Source organism: Nipponia nippon, unplaced genomic scaffold (assembly GCF_047370975.1).
Source record: "Nipponia nippon isolate SJK-2023a ecotype South Korea unplaced genomic scaffold, ASM4737097v1 scaffold_9, whole genome shotgun sequence".
NCBI lineage: Eukaryota > Metazoa > Chordata > Aves > Pelecaniformes > Threskiornithidae > Nipponia > Nipponia nippon.
Window position 1 is genome coordinate 27,264,879 of NW_028262413.1, and position 20,273 is coordinate 27,285,151.

At 54.0% G+C, this 20,273-nt stretch overlaps 1 protein-coding gene across 2 annotated transcripts; it reads right to left on the reverse strand.

Annotated features, from left to right (window-relative positions):
* Positions 1 to 390: 390 nt before the first annotated feature.
* Positions 391 to 12,996, reverse strand: INSYN1 (inhibitory synaptic factor 1). 2 transcript variants are annotated; one of them, XM_087744421.1, is made up of 4 exons: positions 12,908 to 12,996; positions 12,097 to 12,262; positions 11,040 to 11,783; positions 391 to 1,097 (listed from the first exon to the last, which is right to left on the reverse strand). In XM_087744421.1, exons 3-4 carry the CDS (start codon positions 11,223 to 11,225, stop codon positions 411 to 413), a joined length of 873 nt encoding a protein of 290 aa, XP_087600547.1. In that variant the 5' UTR covers positions 11,226 to 11,783; positions 12,097 to 12,262; positions 12,908 to 12,996; the 3' UTR covers positions 391 to 410. The 2 variants fall into 2 exon arrangements, with proteins under 2 accessions (XP_087600547.1, XP_087600548.1); XM_087744422.1 differs by lacking the exon at positions 12,908 to 12,996 and adding an exon at positions 12,742 to 12,832.
* Between the last annotated feature and the right edge of the window lie 7,277 nt (positions 12,997 to 20,273).

Consider the following 20,273-nt stretch of genomic DNA (forward strand, 5'->3'; position numbering starts at 1 on the left):
CACCCCCAGCCCCAACCACGCCCCCCCCCCCCCGCCCAGCATTCCCACATCCCCATTCATCCCCTGACCATGACCTCAGGTGCGCTGGCTCTCCCCTCCATATAGGCTTCCCTCTCTTGGCACATATATACATATAATATATATGTTATTGTTATTATTTCTCCATGATGGACGGTTTATTGATCTGAAGCTTCTGTCCACAAAAAAAAAACAATTTAAAATTCCCTGAGCCTTGAAAATGACGGGTAGGTAGTTGGGACGTTTGTCTTCTTTGCCACCTTTTCATGTTGATTTTATTATTAGTATTGATTTATTTAAATATATATTTATATATATTTTTTTTTTTCTGTCCCTCCCCAGGAATCCCCCCATCCACCCACCCTCCCCAAATCCGTGTGGTGGAGCCGACGTCAGTTTTTATTTTTAATTTTCTGCCTGGCCGGGATATAAGGCAGCACCGTCTGGGTGCTTTTATCGGCTACGGTCTGCGTGCTGCTGTTCCTTGTCAGCCGCCGCGCCGGGGGTCCACCACCACCACCGGTGGAAGGATGCTTTGAGGGTGGCCCCGCCAGCACCTTACGGCCAGGCTCCTCAGGGCCATCATCCCCTGGGGACACCGTGCTGTCACCATCCCGGTCGTCATCGCAGCACAAAGCGTGGTAAAGCACCTTGTCGCTGAATCGGACCCGTTCCCGCGTGCCGGCTGGCCGGTGATGCGGGATCTTCTGGCTGGCCATTGTGCCGAAGGCTTCCTCGCTGGATGAATCCGGGGTCCCGCCGCCCCGGGGACCATTGGTGATGGGGATCCCCCCGTTCATCAGCCGGTAATCAGGCTGGCGAGCTGGCGGGGGCTGCGGCTGCGGCCGGGGGGGCTCGGGACCATCGCCCGGGTCGGAGGGGGTGGAAGCATCCAGGAAGGAGCAGAATTCCCAGCTGTCGGAGAGGATGTCAGAGGTGGCGAAATCGAGGGGTCCCAGCTCGAAGGCGCCTCCCCCCTTCTCGCTGCTGGAGGTGCTGCTGGCCGTCGCTGTTGTCCAGTCATCTGGCTCCAGCTCGAACTCGAAGTCGGACGTCAGTCGGTCAATCTGGCTCACCACCTGCAGACAGACAGATGGACGGACGGGCAGAGAGGAGCTGCCGGACAGGACCCTCCTGTTTTTGCTCTGTAATAACACCACATCCCTAAATCTCTGCCATTTCCCCCAGCATCACCAGTGTGATGAGCTGGGAGGTCTCTGCCCAGGTGGAGCTACTCCAGGAGCCCCTCAGCAGGGACCGAAGCCTACCCAGCGGCACAGCACCTATGAGCCCCAAGCAGGCGGTGAAGCTTTGGGTGCCTCTGGGTGCTCAGTACAGTAGGGTGGGCCCTTCCAAGGGAGGCCCTGGGGTCTGCCTTGTCCCCTGGGACCCTGAATGTCACCCCAAATCCCTGTACATGTGCAGCCCCTTGGTCCCTTGCACTCATCCATGGGGAGCCCCAGCGACTGCCACCTTTTCCCCCGGTAAAGGCAGCTCCACAGGTAGGGAAACTGAGGCAGGGGGTGCAAAATGACCCAAGGCTGTGTGACAAAACACAGAGCAGCATGGAAAGTTCAGGAGCTGCACGGACAGCACTGTCTCCCCCCACCCCAGCTGGGATGCTGACGGGCTTGTTCCCCAATGCTCCATCTCCTGCAAGGTGCTGAGTATATCAAGACCCGTGGTGGCTTGGGGACAGGATCGTGTCCCCGCCACGCTGCAGGGGATGGGCCTCACATGGGGCATGAATAAAACAAGCCTTTAAAAAATTAAAAATAATAGATGTAATGTCCTAGCTGAGATTCAAGCCACAGGCAGGGCTGGAAGGGAAAGGAAGGGAGGAAGGACCTCCTTCCTCCTGTGCCTCCCATGGACTGTGGTCTCCACCTAATGACTTTGCTGAGGTTTTGGATGCAAGAGGCTCATCACCGACCTTCTAGTCTTTAATCCCATCCAGCTCAAGGGCTGCCCAGCACCAAGCACAGCACTAATCCTGCCCAGGGTACCCCAATCCCACCCAAGCACCCACTGCCATGGTAATTGCCTGGAGCCATTGCTGTGTCTCTGGGAGCATCACGGTGTTTCTTGGCTGGTGTTTCTGCACGTATATATGTGTGCGGGGGTGTGCGTGGCTTTATTTTGTGTGGGAGGCAGAGCACGATGTGAAAATTCAACTGAGCAGCAGTTTGAAGTGCATATTTTTGGCAGGGTTGCTGGCTCACCTCCCCCCCCCCCTCCCCGGGGGAGCTGGCAGAGGGCCTGGCCAGTCCCAGTGCTGCCAAGCAGGGGGTGGGCAGCGGCAGACGAGCGGGGGGGCTAAGGGGAACCCCTCGATACCTCTCGTACCTGTTTGTGCACCCAGTTGATGCATTTTGTGCTCTCCCCTTCCCCAGCATGGGCATCAGTGCCCCCCGGCACCTCAGGGCTGTGTCCCTCCCACTGCTCCCCGGCCCCCCCATCCCACAGACAGAGCATTTGGGAATGAAAAAACCCCTGTGCTTAGCTTTTTCCAGGTGGTTTCTCCATGTATAAATGTTTTTTTTTCTGGTTATTTTTCATTATTGCCTTTCTCTCTCCACCTTTTTCCTTCCACTGCCCTTCCGCACATCCTTTCCTGGTGGAAATCAGCCACAAATTTCCCAAAATGATGGAGGGAAGACAACTCGACAGGCAATATCTTGCCAGACATATTTCGTTTCCTTCTCCTCATGCTACTGAAAAGCCCTGCCATATCTATGCCGGTCCCACAGTTCATCAATGGGTGTTGGACCTCCTTATCCACCAAGAATAATTAATCATGGCACATCTCCATCATTTTTATGCTGCTGTTATCCCATAACTCCATTTTTTTGAGCAGTTTTGCTGGGGAAGACTGAGTGCTTGGGCTCAGACACCCCATCCCATCCTTGCATTGGGTGGCCAAGGGTGGGCACCCCAAAGCTCCCGTCACGGTGTTAGGTGGCCCTTGGTCTCTGCATCCCTTTGCTAGATGGCAGCATGCAGAGGTTTGGGTCAACACCATAAATCACTAGAAGTGCACCATACATGGCTCAGCCGGGCAGGCTCCTTGCAAAGCCCTCGTGGTGGATGAGGAGGCATGGGCAGAGTTAAGGGGAATTTAATATGTCTGGGCATCTGAAACCAGGAGCCTGAGGGGAAGATTACTCTGCCAGCAGCTGAAGTGGCTCTGTTACACTCTGCTGACCTAATTTTAATAGAATTCCCATATTTGAGCTCCAAATTTCACTTTTTCAATAACCCTGCCCATGCAGCTCTCCTGCTCTACCAAGCTCCCGAGGGGATGGCACCAAGAATGGGGGACTCCGACCCCTCCATTTCCTTGTTGGGAGGGGATCCAGCCCTAGGCATGCAACACCCTCTCTTTTAAATCAGCTGCAGGTCGCTGCAGGACATCTCCAGGCTCTGGCTGCAACGAGGACCATTTCTCAGGCCACCAAATGCTGCGTGATAACCTTGGGACAACCTGGATGAGCATCTCTGGAGGACAAAATAGCATCACCTCCATGGGGGCACAACCCCAAGGGGCACAGGGGTCCGATATGGTTTGAGCGAGGGTGATGAGTCTGGATGTGTGCATTTGCTGCCTGCTGCAAACCTGGAGCAGAGCAATTGGGGAGAACTGGGAATGGGGAGACCCTTTCTGAGATGGAACCAGCTGGTGTCACCATGAAAACGCAGGCTGAAGGGCTGGGGATTGCTGCCTGGGAGCGTGTTGGACATGTAGGCAATAGAAGATGCCAAAAAAACCTGTCTTTCCAGGGAAAAAAGGGTGTAGCAGAGCCTGGATGAAGTTTGGGTTGGAAATGAGAGGAACCCTCCCACCATCAGACCTGAGCACATGGTGATGGGAATAAATGCAGCCCCAATCAGCCCCACCTGGGACCCGCACCCCACCATGCCCATGGCCCAGGAGCCCATATAAGCTCAGCCCAGGGCCAGAAGTACCTTCCTGAGCTGTGCTGCATGGGGACTTCTCCCTAGCCCCATGAGTGGTTTCTCTGCTGGATGGACCTCTCGAAGGTACGTTGAAGCCCATCTCTAGTCCCGACTCAGGGATGGACCTTGGACCTTCATCATGGCACTGTCACCTGAGGGACTTTGGGTCCCCAAAGCAGGGTAGTGCTGGGGACAGTCAGCTGAGCACTTCTCATCCCAGGCAGCAGAAGGCAACAGGCTTTACCTAAGCTCCTCACTCATGATCTCTGATTTATTTTTCCTGCCTCCTTGCCCACGCAAGACCTCCAGAGAGGACAGGCAGGGACCCATCCGTCCTTCAAGCTTTGACTTTGAAGGGTGCTGGGAGCAAGCTTGGAGCATCCACTCCAGCATCTGCAAGAAAGTCTTGAAATTAGAAAAGGCAATTTCTTCTGTTCCCAATGCACCACGAGGTTTCTTTTTCACCCTTTTTTTTCATCTTTTCTTTGGGGGAGAAAGGGCAAAACTTGAGGAAAAGAGAAAAAAAATTATATGACCTCTTCTTTCTTGGTGACAAGAAAGAATTAGGAAAAAGGGCAGGAAAAGAGCTGTTCCTGGGAAACACCCGGCTATTATTATTTTTTAATAAGGCAGCAAATGATTCTGCTGAAACCCTCAGCTAAAATGAGATCACCTCTGTTTTCCTGAAGGCTCAGTGATTACAACGCCAGGTTCAGGGCGAGCATGGCCTGGGCTTCAGGTTGGGTCCCTGGCAACTGGGGTCCCTGCTCCTCCTCATTAAAGGAGCTCACTGCAATTTGGGCTGGGTGAGTGCCAGGAGGAGTCACGTCCCCATCCCGGTCCTCGTCCCCATCGCAGTCCGTGCCACGGCACACAGGGATTAGTGTCACATCAGCGGTGGCTCACTTGGGGCTATTTTTAGGAGTGCTTTCTATTTTAAACGGCGGCTGGTGGTGGCAGGGGGGTGTTAAATACCTATGTGACACTTGGTACCCACTGAGGATTTAAATGTAAAGTAGGATTTGGTCTTTTCTCCCCTCTTTTCTCCTTCCTGCGGCAGGTTGTCGAAGATTTTTAGCTGAGGCCATCACGGCTGGCAGGGGGAGCCAGGGTGAGAGCAACGGGGAGGGAGGGAGGGAGGGAGGGATGGACCAGACCTGGGACTGGGGGTTTTTTGGTGAGACCCTGGTGATGATCTTATCCCCCAGTGAACTGGGGTGGCTCTGTCCACCTACAAGCAGACGAGGAGGGCTGGGGTGTCCTCAGCATGTGCTGGAGGTGCCATGGGGGTGACTGAGAGAGGACGTGTTCCTATCCTCCCTCACTTTTAGGTTTCACCTTGCTGCAAAGAGCCACAATTTGGTAACAGCAGAGCATCCGTAGTCAGACCAGGGGTACCCAGCAGCAGGAAAATAGGGAGCAAAAATAATTCCCCTTGACCTTGTGCATGGTGTCACCAAGGGGCCTCATCCTGCTGTGCCCCAGTGCCTTTAAAGCAGGCTCTGAGTGGCCAAGGGATGCTCAGCTCTCGCCCAAAGCAACAAGCTTTGAGGAGCTGGAGGATGAACTGGAGCCAGGCAGAGGGATGGGCCCATGTCCCCATGGTACTCCATAGAGACGGACACCGAGCAAGGATGAGCTAAACTGTGGTGCTGACCAGTTCACCCCCACCCCAAAAACCAGCTCCCACCATACAGCCCAACTGGGAGTGCTGGGTGCTCCTCTTACCCCATGTACAGTTCCTGCACCCACGGACATTGCTGGCAGCCAGGAGCTTTCCATGTAAAAGCCTGAGTGCTCCAAATTGGGTGTTTACCTTCCCAGCTGAGGCAGATGTTGAACATCTTGGAGCATCATTGTTTTTAATGGGATTTTTGGTTATTGGCTGCAAATCAAGCACAGAGGTTCCTGGCTTGGTGACTCCAGCTTCCACATTTTGGCCATGCTGTTTCCTACCAAGGAGCTAAACCTCCTGGAAGCTCGAGAAGATGCTGGAGAGGTGAGGAACAAGGCTGGAGGACAAGAAGGGACTTCAAAGGCTTTGTGGCCGGTAATTGGTCATGCATATATTCCTGAGGCCAGGGAAGGAACTGGAAAATGCTGGGATCAAAGTGGTGTGATCTAACAGCCCCTTCATCCCAGCACGGCCTTTGAAGCAGATGGACGAAGCGGATCGGTGCTCGGGGTGAGTACTGCTGGGTGAAGGAGGGGGTCTGGGGTGGAGAGATCAAAGCGGGGTGTCTTTGCTTCGGTGATGTGTGTGTCCCCCCTTGGCTGCCCTCCAGCGAGATGCAACTGTGTTCCCAACTCAGAGCAAAGCATCTCATCCCCAGCCAGGCTGGGAGAGGAATAGGGATTTTTGTGCATCCCCCCCAGACTCCATACTCCCTCAGCTGCCAGCTCGATTCCCATCCCCAGCACCCCGCTGTGCACCTCCAGCAGCACATTTTGGGGTCCAAAGCATCTTCCCATGTTACGCAGCTGCTTTCCAAGGCTGGATCCGACCTGCCTGTCCCCATGCTCTGCTTTGCTGCCAGCTGGCACACAAAGGGAATGTGCAACGGGACTGCCTGGCCCATGCAAAAAATCCCCAACCCTATTTCCAAAGCATCCCAGAGGCATTTGACACCATCGCCTTGAGCATCAATTCCTCTCTCCATGGCGGAAAAGAGCCACCCCAAAGCCTCCAGCAGAGCCCCTGCGTCCCCACAGCCAAACTCTCTCGGAGCAGGGACCTTCCCAAACCACTTCCTGGCACAGGCAAGGTGACTAAATATTTAATAAGGAATAAATGATTAATTGGAGCTCGCAAAGAGAAGCTGGGTTACAGGGGCCTCTCTTCCCTGAGCTGATGCTTGTAAATGAGCATGCCATGGATCTCGGGATCATTTGCTAGATCATCAGCTGCTAAATAGTTCGAAATCATCACACAGATCTCTAAAACATGTTATTATTAGAATAATGTTATTAGAATAATAAGCCGCCTTCTCGCCGTGAACTTTCCCAAATGTTCCCAGCTAATCACCTATTGATTACAACATTATTAAGGTATTTATTATCGTAAGGGGTTGCAGGGAGGATTTTCCTCCTGCCAGAGGCTTGGAAGGGACCCCTCACTGCTGCTTCCCTGGATGGTGGGACCCCACTGCTCCCATGTCAGGGGGTGCAGGGGTGATAGGGCCTTTCCCATGGGATTTTGGGGGGGTTGCACATAATGACAATTGCACAGACATTTGTTTTTATTTCTTGTCTCTGAATATAACCCATGGATGGTTTCCGACTCCCAACACTAATCAAAGGGATCCCCCAAGGTTGGGAAGGAGCTCAGCCTTGCAGTGGAGATGGCAGGGACCTCTTGGGATATCTTCTTCCCCGTGGTATCACCCTTACTCCAATGCGAAAAGGCCAGGGCTGGCAGGAGGCGTGTGGGAGGGCAAGGCAGTGTGGCAAGTGCTTGGCGGAAGCGCCTTCCCTGCCTGCCTCCTGCCTGATTTCTACTTCCAGTGTGCGTTTTCAATCAAAGATTTTAATAATAATTTTCTCTGCACATAATACAGCCCTGTCTTGGAGTGCTGGGGAATAATTATATACACAAAAGAGAAAGAGGGAGGAAGGGAGAGTGGGAGAGGAGAACTGGTAAAACAGCATCCTGAATCAGACGGACATCTGGAATGACAGGCTTCAGGTGGGAACTGCTCCTGGGAGCTGGGGATGGTGCCTGATCTGGGGTCTGGTCTCACATTGCATCCCTATGGATGGGCCAGTGGAGCAGGGCTACCTTGGGGTCCCCTGCTGAAGCCTCCCCCTGGAGCATCCTGCAATCCTGCCTAAGTCTGGGACTCAAAATCTCTGCTGAAGCAGGGACAACCTGGGAGAAAAGCCTTATGTGAGCTAGAGCTGGCTGTGCCTGGAGCTGGCGGGTGGTTTTGGAGCAGGAATCATCCCTGGGTGAAAGCCCTTGTGTCCACACAGGGGTTTTGATGGCTTCAAGGGTTATTTTTGTCAAGGTGGTTATGACCCATCTGCTTCTTCCAGACCTGCAAAGTCCTGATACCCAGCTCTTCCTGTAAGGAGAACCTGGAAGGAGTGGGTCCAGCATCAACCAGTGAAGGTTTTCTGGCTCCACAGATGCCTCTAGTGCAGCAGGATTGGGTCCACCACTGCCCTCACCAAGCACATTCAGTCCTGTGCCCCAACCCACTCGCAAAGCCCTGAGCAGAGGAGATGGCCGCAGGGATGGACATTTCCAAATCTTCCATGGCATCTCCATTGGAGAATACACCAATATCACAAGTGCCAGGACCCTGCAGGCACTAACGGGCAGCCCCTCCTGGGACCCCCACTCATGAGCCCATTTAGGCTCGGAGCCATCAGTCCCTGCCTGGGGCTGCAGGGCTGCCTGTCGCCAGCCTTGTCCCCATGTCCTGGCCCCCACCTCCAGCCGAGGAAGAGTATCACTACGTGCAAGGTAGACATGTCGTCTTATGATTTGCCAGCCTGGTGTCTACCAGGAACTTTTCTGGTTGGGCTTGAAAAAGATTTCCATATAATGTGCTCCCATTGAGTTTGCTCTGAGCGATCCAGAAACAAGGGGTTGAATTTCCAAAGCCTCTAATGCCCAACATCTGCTTGGTTTGGGGAAAGCCAGACCTCTGTTTCTTTGGAGTTGCAGGAGCCTGGTTTAGCCTGGTTGGACTGGTGTGTTTTAGCTCCAGAGCCTGCTCTTGTACTGAGTTTTATGCTGTTTTGTATAAATTCAACTAACTGCTGAAGTTATATGGGTATGTTGTAGGAGTTGTTGAGAAGGGTTGAAATTTAGGACCCACCTCATGGTGGGGACCTTGTGGCTGGCTCTATGCTGACCTGGCCGTGTTGTCCCATGGTGTGAGTGGCTTTTCTAGGGCAGCTATGGGACGCAGCCTGGGAGGTCACTGGTGCCTAAGGATGTGCCAACTCCATGGAAAAATCATCTCCAGGCCTCAGCACTTCCCAGCACCCTCTGGAGAAGCCATCTCATGGGGCATGGGCCCCCTCCCTGGCACAACAGCAGGGTCTCCCTGGGGCGAGGGGCAGAGGATGGGCGTCCTCTGGCCACTCTCTTCTCCTCAAAGCATAGGGAGCTGCTGCGCCCAGCTCAGCTCTTCCACCCTCCAATGTTATTCCTCCTCCTTTGTGCCTGCTTCCCAAAACGTGTTCCCAGGGAACGCCGAGAGCCCTTTACCTCTCTCCTGTGTCCTCAGGCCACCTTCTCCTCTTCTCTGCTCCAAAACATGCTGGTACAACCTGACTTGGGCAGCCTACCAAGGATGCTGCAAACATGCTCAACGTCCTTCTGGCCCCAAGATCTGGATGGGGACCTTGTGGAGCCACCCAAAGCTTAGCGGGAAGCACAACCCGGCCTCAGCTGTGAAATGGTCAGAGATTTGTCTCATCTGGGTCTTTCTTATCCCTCTGCATCCTCAGCGGGAGGGATGCTCATATGATCATGGTGGTCCCACCTGGCCTTAAATCCATGAGCTCAATAAAAGAGGCCAATTGCCATCATCCTCACTTTAAAGGCCTCTTTAAGCTCCTGAAGGAGCATGAAGTGAGCTCGGGCTAAATGGAAAAAAGCTCTGCCTCCCGATTATTACTATTATGACTATTTTTAATTCATCAGAGATTTGTCGAAGTGGTTTTGGGCTCCCCTGTTGGCGTTGCAGGAATCAGGGGGCGCTTTTTGCTTTGGGTGGCCGGGTTTGTTTTCTGCAGCAGGAAGGACCAGCAAAGCCACGAGAGAAAGGAAAATCTCTAGGGAAGTGACAGCCAGGTTGAGCCCTCGTGGGGACCCAGTGGGGTGGAATGGCAGGATGTGGCATCCTGCTGGTGCTGGCTTTAGAACAGCCTCCCTAAAATATCCCGGACCGAGCGGAGCCATCCCAAAGGAGGACACTGCATCTCAGGGGATGCTTCAAGCTGGAAGATGTCACCTCCCTGACCGCAGCCACGTCTGCGCTCAGGATGACATTGGTCCACCTGCATCAGCACTCTCTTGGTGGCCCCCAAATGTCACCAACCTGTGCAGGGCTGCTCCATGGTGGCCCCATGGCAAAATCTCCACCAATTTCTGCCCTTCCTGGGGGGAGACGAGGTTTCTCACGGCTCTGGATGTAACCCCATGCTTGGCTTAGGCCACAGAGAGGATGCAAATGCCTGCTCTACCCTATTGCAAAAGCAAGCTGCCATGCCATGCTCAAGACTACTGCATGCTTTCCATCTACTGCTTCCCCCATCACCTGCAAAGATGTCCTAAATGACCAGCCCCATCCAGGTCCCCTTCCCCTCCACCTTGGAGATGTGTGCCCCAAACAGTTGAACCCACAGAAATATTAAATTCCCCACCAAACTGACTCTACCATGCTTCTGCATTGGGAGGAAACTCCAACCACACTTTATATGTGTATATATAGTTTTTTTTACAGGAGCAATGCACAGTGACAGCCAGGCTATGGGACAGGCAGTCGCTTTGGCCCCCTGCCTGCCCCGTGGACTCCCCCCCATTGCATCCAGGGCTGATGCTGTATTTTCGGTGCTCTCTGCAATGCCAGAGGGACCCACCATCCTCTCTCCATCTACCTCCCTGGTTTGAAAGGGACCTGGAAAACAACCCCCAGGCACCCCAATAAGGCAGAGCAGAGCTGACTGTGGTACAGTGATGATGGCACCAGCTCCCCCAGCCCTGGTGTGTGACCCCATAGTGCTTCTCCCACCACCAGCACCCGCAGAGCTGGTGCCTCGGCCAGGCCCTCTGACCCCGAGCAAACCCCGGTGTCAAGATCAAGAGCAATTTTGCAAACCGTATCTATTTTTTTTCTCTCCCCTCTTTTTGAAAATCCTTTTGCACATCAGCCAGGCTGTGCCACCCCAGGTTCCTCCTGGGGCTGATGGGTTGCGAGTGCTGAGCTGGCTCTGCTCCCCCCAGCCTGACCCTGGAGGCACGGGACAGGAAGGGGGATGGGGACAGGGCACCCCAGCAACTACCATGACCCGCGCTGGGATGTGATGGCACCCTGGGGCTTTCCTACCTCCCGGAGCTCCTTGGCCACATCCTTGAGCTCCTGCAAGATGCCTTCCAGTTGCCCGATCACCATTTTCATCCGACTCCGGATCCTTTCCCTTTCGCAGTTACTCTTGCTGCTGCTACAATTGCTGCTGCTGCTGCTGCTGGGGTGGTCACTGGGCTGCCTGTCCTGGCAGGTCCGGGAGTCCATCCTTCCCTACGGGCCTCGGTTCCCGGCCCCAACGGCTCTGTCCATCCTGCTCCCCCCTAGCCGCGTGGCCTGGTGTCCGCGCAGCCCCTCTCGGCTGGGGAGCTTTCAACATCTTAACGTTCCCCTGCCTCCAAGAAAGTCCCAGCCGCACGCTCGCCTCCCTGCGAGGTCGGGGGGCTCCAGTTCGGAGCGAGCAGCAGGTTCTGGATGCACCATGCGGAGTCAGGAATGCTGCAGAGGGGGCTCAGCCGGTGGCTGTGGGAAGATGTGAGGTGGCCATGGGGCGAGTGGAGGAGGCAAGCACTGTCTGGTTGGGCGAGTGGGAGGAGGAAGAGGAAGAGTCCCTTGGATGTCCCAGGAAGCTAAAATCCAGTGGCTCACACCTTGCCTGCTCCCCGATGCCAGGGAGGGGGACGCGGGGCTGGGTGCTCCTGGGGAGCGATGCTGCTCCCCGCGTTGGGCCTTCAGTCCAGGGTCGCCAGCTCCAACTCTGGGTGGTGGTGGGGGTGGGGGTCTCCCAGCTGGGTGCAGGCGTCCTGGGGAGCCCAGGGTCCTCTCCTGCAAGGACAGACAGACAATGTGAGGGAGCCGTCCCTGCCAGAGCCAGAAAGCTGGGGGGGGAGGGATGCCCACTTCTGCCTTGCCTTGCTCTCAGCCCTGGCATGAGGACAAGCCCCCGGGTACCCCCACAGTGTCTCGCCCTAATTGAGGGGGGAGGCAGGATGGAGCCTGGCACTGCGCTGGCACCCTCCTTTTTGCCCCCCTGCCCTGCAGTTTGAGACCCAGAGACTGAGCACAGCAGGGTCTCGCTGAGCCAGATGGATGGATAGACAGACAGACAGACAGACAGCCGTGTAGCTCAGGAACTTACCGTCGGGATCCAGACCTCCCTTGGCTCCAGTCCAAGCTCTTCCTTGTCCTTTTTTTTTTTCTCTTCTCCTTTTCTTACTTCTTCCCCCTCCTCCTCCTCCTCTTCCTCCTCCCTCAGGGCTTTTGCGTGGCACAAGAGGAGTCCGGGGGCCACTTTCCTTAGGTCGCTGTTGGAAGGGGTGAGATGTTACCAGAGGTGACAGCCCGCCGTGGGGGGGGGGGGGGGGGGGACGGGACACGTCCCGGGGTCCCCCTCCAATTTGAGAGGGGCTCAGGCAGCCTTGTCCCCCCCGCAGGGGCCATCCCACCATCTTCCTCCTCCCGGGTTCAAGCCCCAATCCCGCCTCGGCCGAGGACAGGGGGAAAATCCACCTTGCCCTCAAATGCCCCCCCCCCCCCCCCCCCGCCGCTTCCCTCGGCGGGGGGAAATTAGCGCTGGCGGAGGCGGATTGGGGGGGGGGGGGCGCATTCCCCCAGCCCGGGGGTGCGCACAGGGAAGGGGGGGGATGCCGGCATGCTCGCATCTTCCATCCCCGGTACCCGCATCCTCCATCCCCGCTGCTCGCATCCTTCATCCCTGGTACCCACATCCTCCGGGGCAGCGGGGATGGAGGATGCCAGTACCCGCATCTTCCATCTCCGGTACCTGCATCCTCCATCCCCGCTGCTGGCATCCTCCATCCCCGGTACGCGCATCCTCCATCCCCGGTACCCGCATCCTCCATCCACGCTGCCCGCATCCCCCCGCCTCTCTCCCCGGTGCCCCCGCTGCCCGCACCCCCGCACCCTCCCCCGGTACCCCCGGGACCGACCGGCGGCAGCGATACCGGCTCAGGGCCGGCCGCTCCCCGGGCGCCGGGCGGGCGGAGCGGGGCGGGCAGCGCCCGGCGCCCCGGGCAGAGCCATGGGGCGGGCGGAGCGGCGGGTGGGCGCCCGGCCCCCGGCCCCCGGCCGCAGCCTCCCCACTCCCCGCGGCTCCCGGTTCGGCTCGCCCCGGCGGCTGCTGTGTCAGAGAAAGGGGCCGAGCCTTCGCCGGGCGGGGGGGGCTTAAAGGGGCCGGGAGCCCCTTTGCAAGGTGCGGAGCAGGGAGGGGGCAGCGCCCGGGGAAGCTGAGGCAGCGCTGGGGGGGGCCACCTGCTTGAGGGGGGGGGCGTGCCTCAGTTTCCCCACTCGTTCCCCCCCTCTAAATAACAGACTCATTAAGGCTGGTCCTTTCTGAATGCAAAATGCCCCCCTGCCGCCCTGTGGGTCATACTGGGGGCTAATTTCTGCAGGATCTGTAAAAACCCACCAGCGTGCCAAGGATGCAGGAGCATCATCCTAGCAAAGGTCCTTGCTGCAAGACTTGCCTGGGCAGGAGGAAAATGACAACCATGGGCCTGTGTGCATGTGTGGGAGGGGGTCTGGTCTGGGAGGGACTCCAACGAGGGGAGGGAATCAGCCTGAAGCAGGGATCCAGCCTGGGAAAATCCAGCCAGCAATGGGAGCAAGGAGAGTTTCTTGTCCTAGAACTGAACCGCGACGATAGGTGGCAATCCCAGGTCTGCAAGAGGCAAGGCGGCGTGTGTGCGTACGTGTTATTTATTGCCTCCTACCGGGTATATTCAAAAGTGCTGAACACACTTTTTGGCGTGGACCCGAACTGACTCATCCTCTAGTGAGCAGCTTGTCATGAGACGATGCTTTGGGGGCTCTTCTGATTCCCACAGGACATTTGGATTGGGGTCCAGCGGTGGATCCCCAGGATGGCAGGAGTGCTGGAGTGCATGGTCGATGCCGGTGAGCAATCCCTCGGTGCACAGCGTTACTGTAATAATATTTTCCAGGGTAACCGCATGGCTGGGGGGAAGTTTTCAACAGGAACCTCCTCCATGCAATGATTTGCACCTAAAGCTCAGTCGGCAACAATGTGGTCACCCGGGTCCCTGACAACCGTGACACTCTCTCTTCTGCTCCTAGGGTCTGATTTCCTTTCTGTTAACCAGGCAGAGCCGAAAATCAGCAGGGATATTAGGACAGTAATTTGGGGAAAGAGTGGAGGTGGTAAAACTCAGACAGAAGTGCTGCTCCAGGGAAATCCACCTTGGATCAGTGATGTGGGGACCAGGTGAGGTCTCACCCCCGAACACACATTGATCTGGGGAAGATGAAAAAAGATATTGAATGATTTTGGCCAGAGGAGGACCTGAATAAACTACAGTGGGGAATAAAATGAGTGGCTGAGACGTGGGCTGGGGAGGAAACACCTCTTCATCCATGACTTGCTCTTCCCCTCTCCCGTAGGCATCTGCTTGTCGCCTCTGTGATGGGTACCAGCAGCCCAAGGACTTTCAGTCCAAGCAAGGTTGATAAAAGATGCTTGAAAATACCCATTACCCTTGGCACCCTTGGCCCTGAGCACCCCCAGCACGAGGGGGCAAAGTGGCGACTGTGGGGAGGGATGGCCATCTGTCCTGCCTCTCTCCTGCTGTGAAAGCCGCCGTGTTTTCAGCTGCTGTTGCACAGTACAGCCCAGCTGCTGGTGGATTCATCATTTGTGGAGGAAGAATAGAAAAAGGGTGGTTTGGTTTTTTTTTTAATTTATTTTCTGCTTTTATTTGCCGCTTTGCAAAGCCTGAATTCCTCCCCGCGAAGAACCTGGCGAAGGACACAGCTTTCAGCGGGAGCCTCCCCAAGGATGCTGCTCCCACCTCTGCAATACAGTCCAGATTCGGGGGGTCATGGACCACCCCACTCTCAGCACCTCATGTGCCTTGTGACTGATCCGTTTCCCTCATCTCCCTGCCAGATCCTCTCTTACCCCATCCTACCTTCCTCAAGGTCTCCCAGAGGTGTTTGGGGGGGATCCCCAAATGCTGCCCACTGGTACCCCACTGATGGAGGGTTGGGGTTTCCCTGCAGGAGGGACACTGCCGGAGCGCGATGGAGAGAGAGGAGTGGTTTTATTCCCACCTCCCTAATCTCTCTCCCTCCCTCATTCTGCAATCTTTATTTATGCCTTTCATTAGATCTGATTTACCAGGGATTTTCCCATTCCAGCAGGAAAACTGCTGGGAGGGGATTTCTCTGCAAAGCTTTTCAGCTCTCAGGCATTTTATTTTCCAGGGTCGTGCCAGGCTTGTTCCTGCAGGGTGGCTCTCAGCTCGGCAAGGCTTAGCAGGGGACCCCCGTGGCAGGGGGTCCCCTCTGTCCCCCCAAAACCTCCCGTCACAGCCCCAGGATGGAGCTGGTCCCCATTGTCATGCTGCTGGCAGGTGCCCTTTGCTGCCGAGCCTGCTGATGTATCGCTTCCCCGCCGTGACTCACTGGCACAGATGTAATTTCTAATTAAATAGCGATTCTTTTCAGAGCCATTTATTTCTGTTTCTTTTGTATTTTGATTGGAGTGTCAGTCAGTTTTTCACCAGTTTGTCAATTCCTCTTTCCCTAAAGATTAGCTAGGAGAGATGTGAGAATACAGAAATATGTGTTAGCAGTGCTGAGCCTGGGAACACCTTGGGTCCCAGCTGCCCAGGAAAAACCTGTGGAGAACATAGTAAGAAACTGAGGAGGAGAAAGAAGATAATCCCCTAAGAAGCCTTTGCTTCGAGCAATGTTTCAAAATCTGCTTTTTTTTTCCCCATTTGCATCTCCCTTCCCTGGCCTGCAGACCTGCGAGTCCCATCCGGCTGCATATTTGTGGCAGCAAATGGTGCCTTCTCCCGGGAGAAATCCCACAGGATGCTCATGGTGAAACAGCCTTCTCCTGGATCGACTTTATCTTTGGACCATTTAAAACACGGGATGTGGAAATTCATCTCTGAGATGCTCCAAAACATGATTCCTGATGCTCAGCATGTGGTTTGGGGGAGAAAGGGGCTCCCCTGTCTGCTGGGGTTTTGGCTCCCCGGGGGCAAGGGCAGGGGTGAAATCAAAATCCTTGCTCTCGGTGATAATTAGGGATTTTTTTTTGTGAGACGGTCCATGATGGGCTCTTTTTGGGGGCTTGAGTCCATTGCTCACCAGTAGAGCGCAGCAGCTCCAGTGCTGCCTTCTCTGCCTGGTGTTGGTGTCATGGTCAGTACCCTCAATACCGTGCTCCAGCTCCAGCCCACATCATGAAGTGTCCAAATCCCCAAATTGCTGGTGTCTGCTCATCCTAGCGAGCAGAGCATCCTTGAATTTCAAATCCCAGCCTGGCTGTGGTGGAGATGAGGAGTCAAAACCACTGCTGGTTTAGGCAGCGATGGTTTTGCTCAGCCAACGTGCTCAGGCCATGTGTTGCAGCTGAGTGATTTCAGGTCGACTTGTTGCTTTTAAGCGGGTTAAAAAAAAAAAAAGAGCCTATTAAAATGGAGTGGCAACATAGGCATGATCTGTAAAACCATCCACTTTGTTGGGAATGCGATATGGGAAAATTCACAACTGCTTTCCAAAGATGCTGTTGAAATAGGAAACTGCTCCCACCCTGAGAAAAAGGTTATTTTTTAATTAATTTTTGTATCTTGATGGGAAATGTGTATCCCATCGCATGGAGCTGTTGGCCTGTGTTATACTGACTTGTCCAGCTCTTACATCAAGTGCTGGAGCAAATCATTACCCCAGCTGATAGCCCAAATAAACGCAAAGGCACTCAGCCTCCCTCCCCAGGGCTTTTAGCCTAGATACATCCCACCTGGGGAGGGTGGAACCAATGGTATAAAAAGATTTAAGGGGTCTCAACATCCTTCTAAAGGGTCTCAGAGCAATGAGGTTTCTTTTGGCTTGGAGGTTTTTTTTTTTTTGGCAAGGGGAGGTTGTCCCCATGCAAGCTGTGGAGGAGCTGGCACCAGTAAGCAGTTATTAACCCCAAAGTGGGGCTCTTTTCCCTGGGATTTGGTCCCTTGGGGCTTCTCTCCTGATTTCCAAACTCTTTAGAGGCTGTGGGGTCTGGGTAGCTTGGAGCTGCTTTTAATGAAGCTTTTCTATGTTAATGGGATACCTGCTCCTGCAGGGCTGAGATGGGGATAGATATGGGACTCTCTCCATCACCGGGTCAGCTAAAAGCCCTGTGGAAATGTTACTTTTTTTCTTAATATTAAAAAAACTTGGTCTCAGATGGAGACATGTCATCCCTGTAATATCCCCCCTGATCTGGGATTTGTCCCTTACCTGGGTGGATGGAGCTGGGAGCATCCTTGCTTTCACAGCCAGTGGGTCCGGGTGTCTCTGGGTTCAGGGAGATGTATCTGATCCCCTGTAGCGGGGGAAACCAACGTGGCTTCATGCCCTTATTCATTTCTCATCGAGGAAAGCGCGCAGGGCTTGCATTGAAGTATGAAATGAAGTAGGCAGGGAGTAGGGAGAGCAAATATTAGCGCTCTTAATGGCCTTTTGTTTTACTAGCAAAACCGCTATTAATCACCCCAGTGAGGGGAACTGAGTCTGCTCAGGGATGGCTTATCTGTGCAAACAGCACTGGAAATCAGCAGAGGGGAGACGTCTGAGCATCCACGCTAGCACTTGAGCAGGGATTGAGCATGATGTCTGCTGGAGCTGGGGGTGCCCTAACTGGCCAACCTTAAAAATGCAGATTTTTGCCTTTGCTAGAGAGGTAGAGGCATCTGCTGGGGGGCAAGATGCTCCAGGGGAGAGCATGGAGCTGAAAACCCCTGAATGATGCTTTCTGCTGAGCTGACAGGTGGCATTAATGCTTTGTGCCTCAGTTTCCCTTTGGTTTATGTGTTTGGGCTGGAAGTGCTCCAGGAGAGCAGGGAAGGTATTGGGAAGCTGGTGGGCAGCAGGCAGATGGGCACCAGGGATTGGGGTGAATAAAAGTTGTTCTGGTCCTTAGCCTGGGCTCAGAGTTGAGCCCCTGGAAAGTACCTCCTGGGGTCAAGCATTAAAGCTTCTTTTCTGCCATCCTCAGCTTGTACACGGCTGTCTTGTTTGGAGTTTGGTGTGCCATATTTTAAGTGGAAATCTTTCATAAAGGTGCCAATTTGAAGTGTGGCTCAGCAGGCTTTGTGCTCCTCTGGGGCTGCCCAGCTGGGAGGACCGGGGAGGTACCAGGGATGCAGCAAGGCTGGGCTTGGAGGAGCCCCAGCAGCAGCCAAGGGCTGTGGGCCAGTGCTGGAGCTTGACAGCAAAGCGGATTTTTCCAGCTGCTTTTCAAAAAAACCCTACCCAAATAAATGCTGAAAGGAAAAATAAGCCTTTCCCCAAAGCTTTGGAAGAGGGTTTTCCAGCTTCCTTTGCACTTTCCTTTCCCTTCGAGGGATGCGGCATCGGCAGTGATGTTCTGTAAATGAAATGCTGATTTGGCCCAAAATTGCATCTTTTTCCCCCCCATTTGACACCTGCCAGGACGATTATGTCCGAGCAAGATGGTGCTGGGGTGGGAGATGTCCTTGGGAGCTCTGGGCTCGCTCCTGTCCTCCGGGAGACTTTCTGCAAGGAGAATACCAAGCAGATGGACCCCACCTGCGCCAAGGGGACCTTGTGCTAATCTCATTTTCACGTGTTGCAGAGTGCCTGCCTGCAGGATTAGGCCAACTCCTTGGGCTTCATTTACGTTTTTAAAAGCCTTGACCCTGACCTTATCAGAGTTTCTGGCTCTCCTCCTTCCTCTGTAGCTCTGTGGGGACTGAGCTGTGCTGGTGAGAGCTCTGAGATGCTCCAGTGTAGCTGGGCTGGGGAGAAGGCTATAAATAGGAAGGATAAAATCAGTGGGTTTAGGGATGTGCTGCCTTGTCAGCTTTGGAGACCCTAAATAATTTTGGGGGTTGTTGAGTCTCCAAAAGCAAAGTTAGATTTGCAGGGCCAAGTCTGCGGGAGCCAGTTGAGCACCCCTCGGGACCAGTGGTCCTGGCAGAGCCCAGCCACAGCAATACTCACTGAGATGACTTGGATTTAAGGATTTCTTGATGTTCCCTGATAACTTCACTCCAGATCTTGTCTGCTTCCTTGTTTGTTTGATCATTGTGGTGCTGGGATGGGGAGATCAAATCTCTGGTTGCCGTATGTGACCATCACGAGGGCTGGATGTAATTATAGCATCTTCTCCCACTGGGCTGGTGTTGAACCAGGGAACATGAGAGTTGAGCCCTGGCAGGGGAAAAGTGACCTTGCTTGCCTTGCACGGGAAGGTTTCCCTTTCAAATTCTTGATGATTTATGGTGTGCAATGATAAATAATTAATCAGGGGGACCTCTGACTCTGGAGGGCAGCAGTGCAGTGGGTGGGCTGCTGCAGAGTTGTCTGTGGGCATGGGGATGTGGCTGCTTCTGGGGCAGGACTTAGGACAGGGGACAAACTCTGCTCATTTTGGCCACCAATTCCCTCTTATTTCCCCAATCAGAAGCTGTTGATACCTACCTGGAAACAGTAATATTAATGGAGTAATTGATTAATATTAATTACTGCTCCTGTATCACCCAGCAGTGCCCATTCCTGTGGTGTCTGGTCCAGGAGGGTCTGAGCCATCCCGTGGTGCTCCAGTTGTGATTTGCTGGTTAGCCAAAACAGAAATTTCTATGAATCAAAATTGCTTTCAAACTAAATCTTTTTTGCAATAGGAATGGAAAAGCAAAATCACAGGGAGTTTCCGAATGCAAATCTCCTTTTCTGTGGCGGCGGCTTGTTTAAATGAGGCACTGAAACAGTGCTGGCATCCTCCAGGCACAAAACAGCTCTTTGAAACTTGGACAAAGGCATGGAAATTTGGGGGATGCCAAAGGTTCTGTGGGGTTTTTTTGGCTGATTTTTTTTTTTCCTGGAAAACTTTGCCTGTCTCTGCTCCAGGGCCCTGCTTAGCACGGTAAATTTGCAAATGAAAATCCTTTAAGCTTAGTAACAACCAAAGGGTTTTGTGCCTTGGGGCTGGGTGAGTCCACTAATGTAATGTATGAAAGGCTGTTAGAAACCCCAAATGTTACTGGTGTTGATATTTTGGGGGGACAGATGTATTAAATCTGTTTGGTTTCATGGCAGGATTAGTTAGTGGTGGACAGAGCTGCCCAAGGCAGTAGGAAACCCTCATTTTAATGTGCTTTTTCATGTCATATCCCTTGATTACTCTTGCCAAGATAACCTTGGTAGTTAAAAAAATATAAAGCATGACGTTATGCCCTGGCTGTGGCTTAGCATGTGGACTGGGTGCCAGAAAAGGGCAAGGGTGCCCAGCATAGCCTCATACAAGAAAACAGAGAATCTTCCCTG

Bases quoted from the DNA above. Each gene is read 5' to 3' on its own strand.
- INSYN1 (XM_087744421.1), bottom strand. From the start codon at position 11,225: ATGGACTCCCGGACCTGCCAGGACAGGCAGCCCAGTGACCACCCCAGC. The intron at 1,098-11,039 runs GTAGGAAAGCCC...GTCTGTCTGCAG, and splicing joins TGGCCAAGGAGCTCCGGGAG to GTGGTGAGCCAGATTGACCG.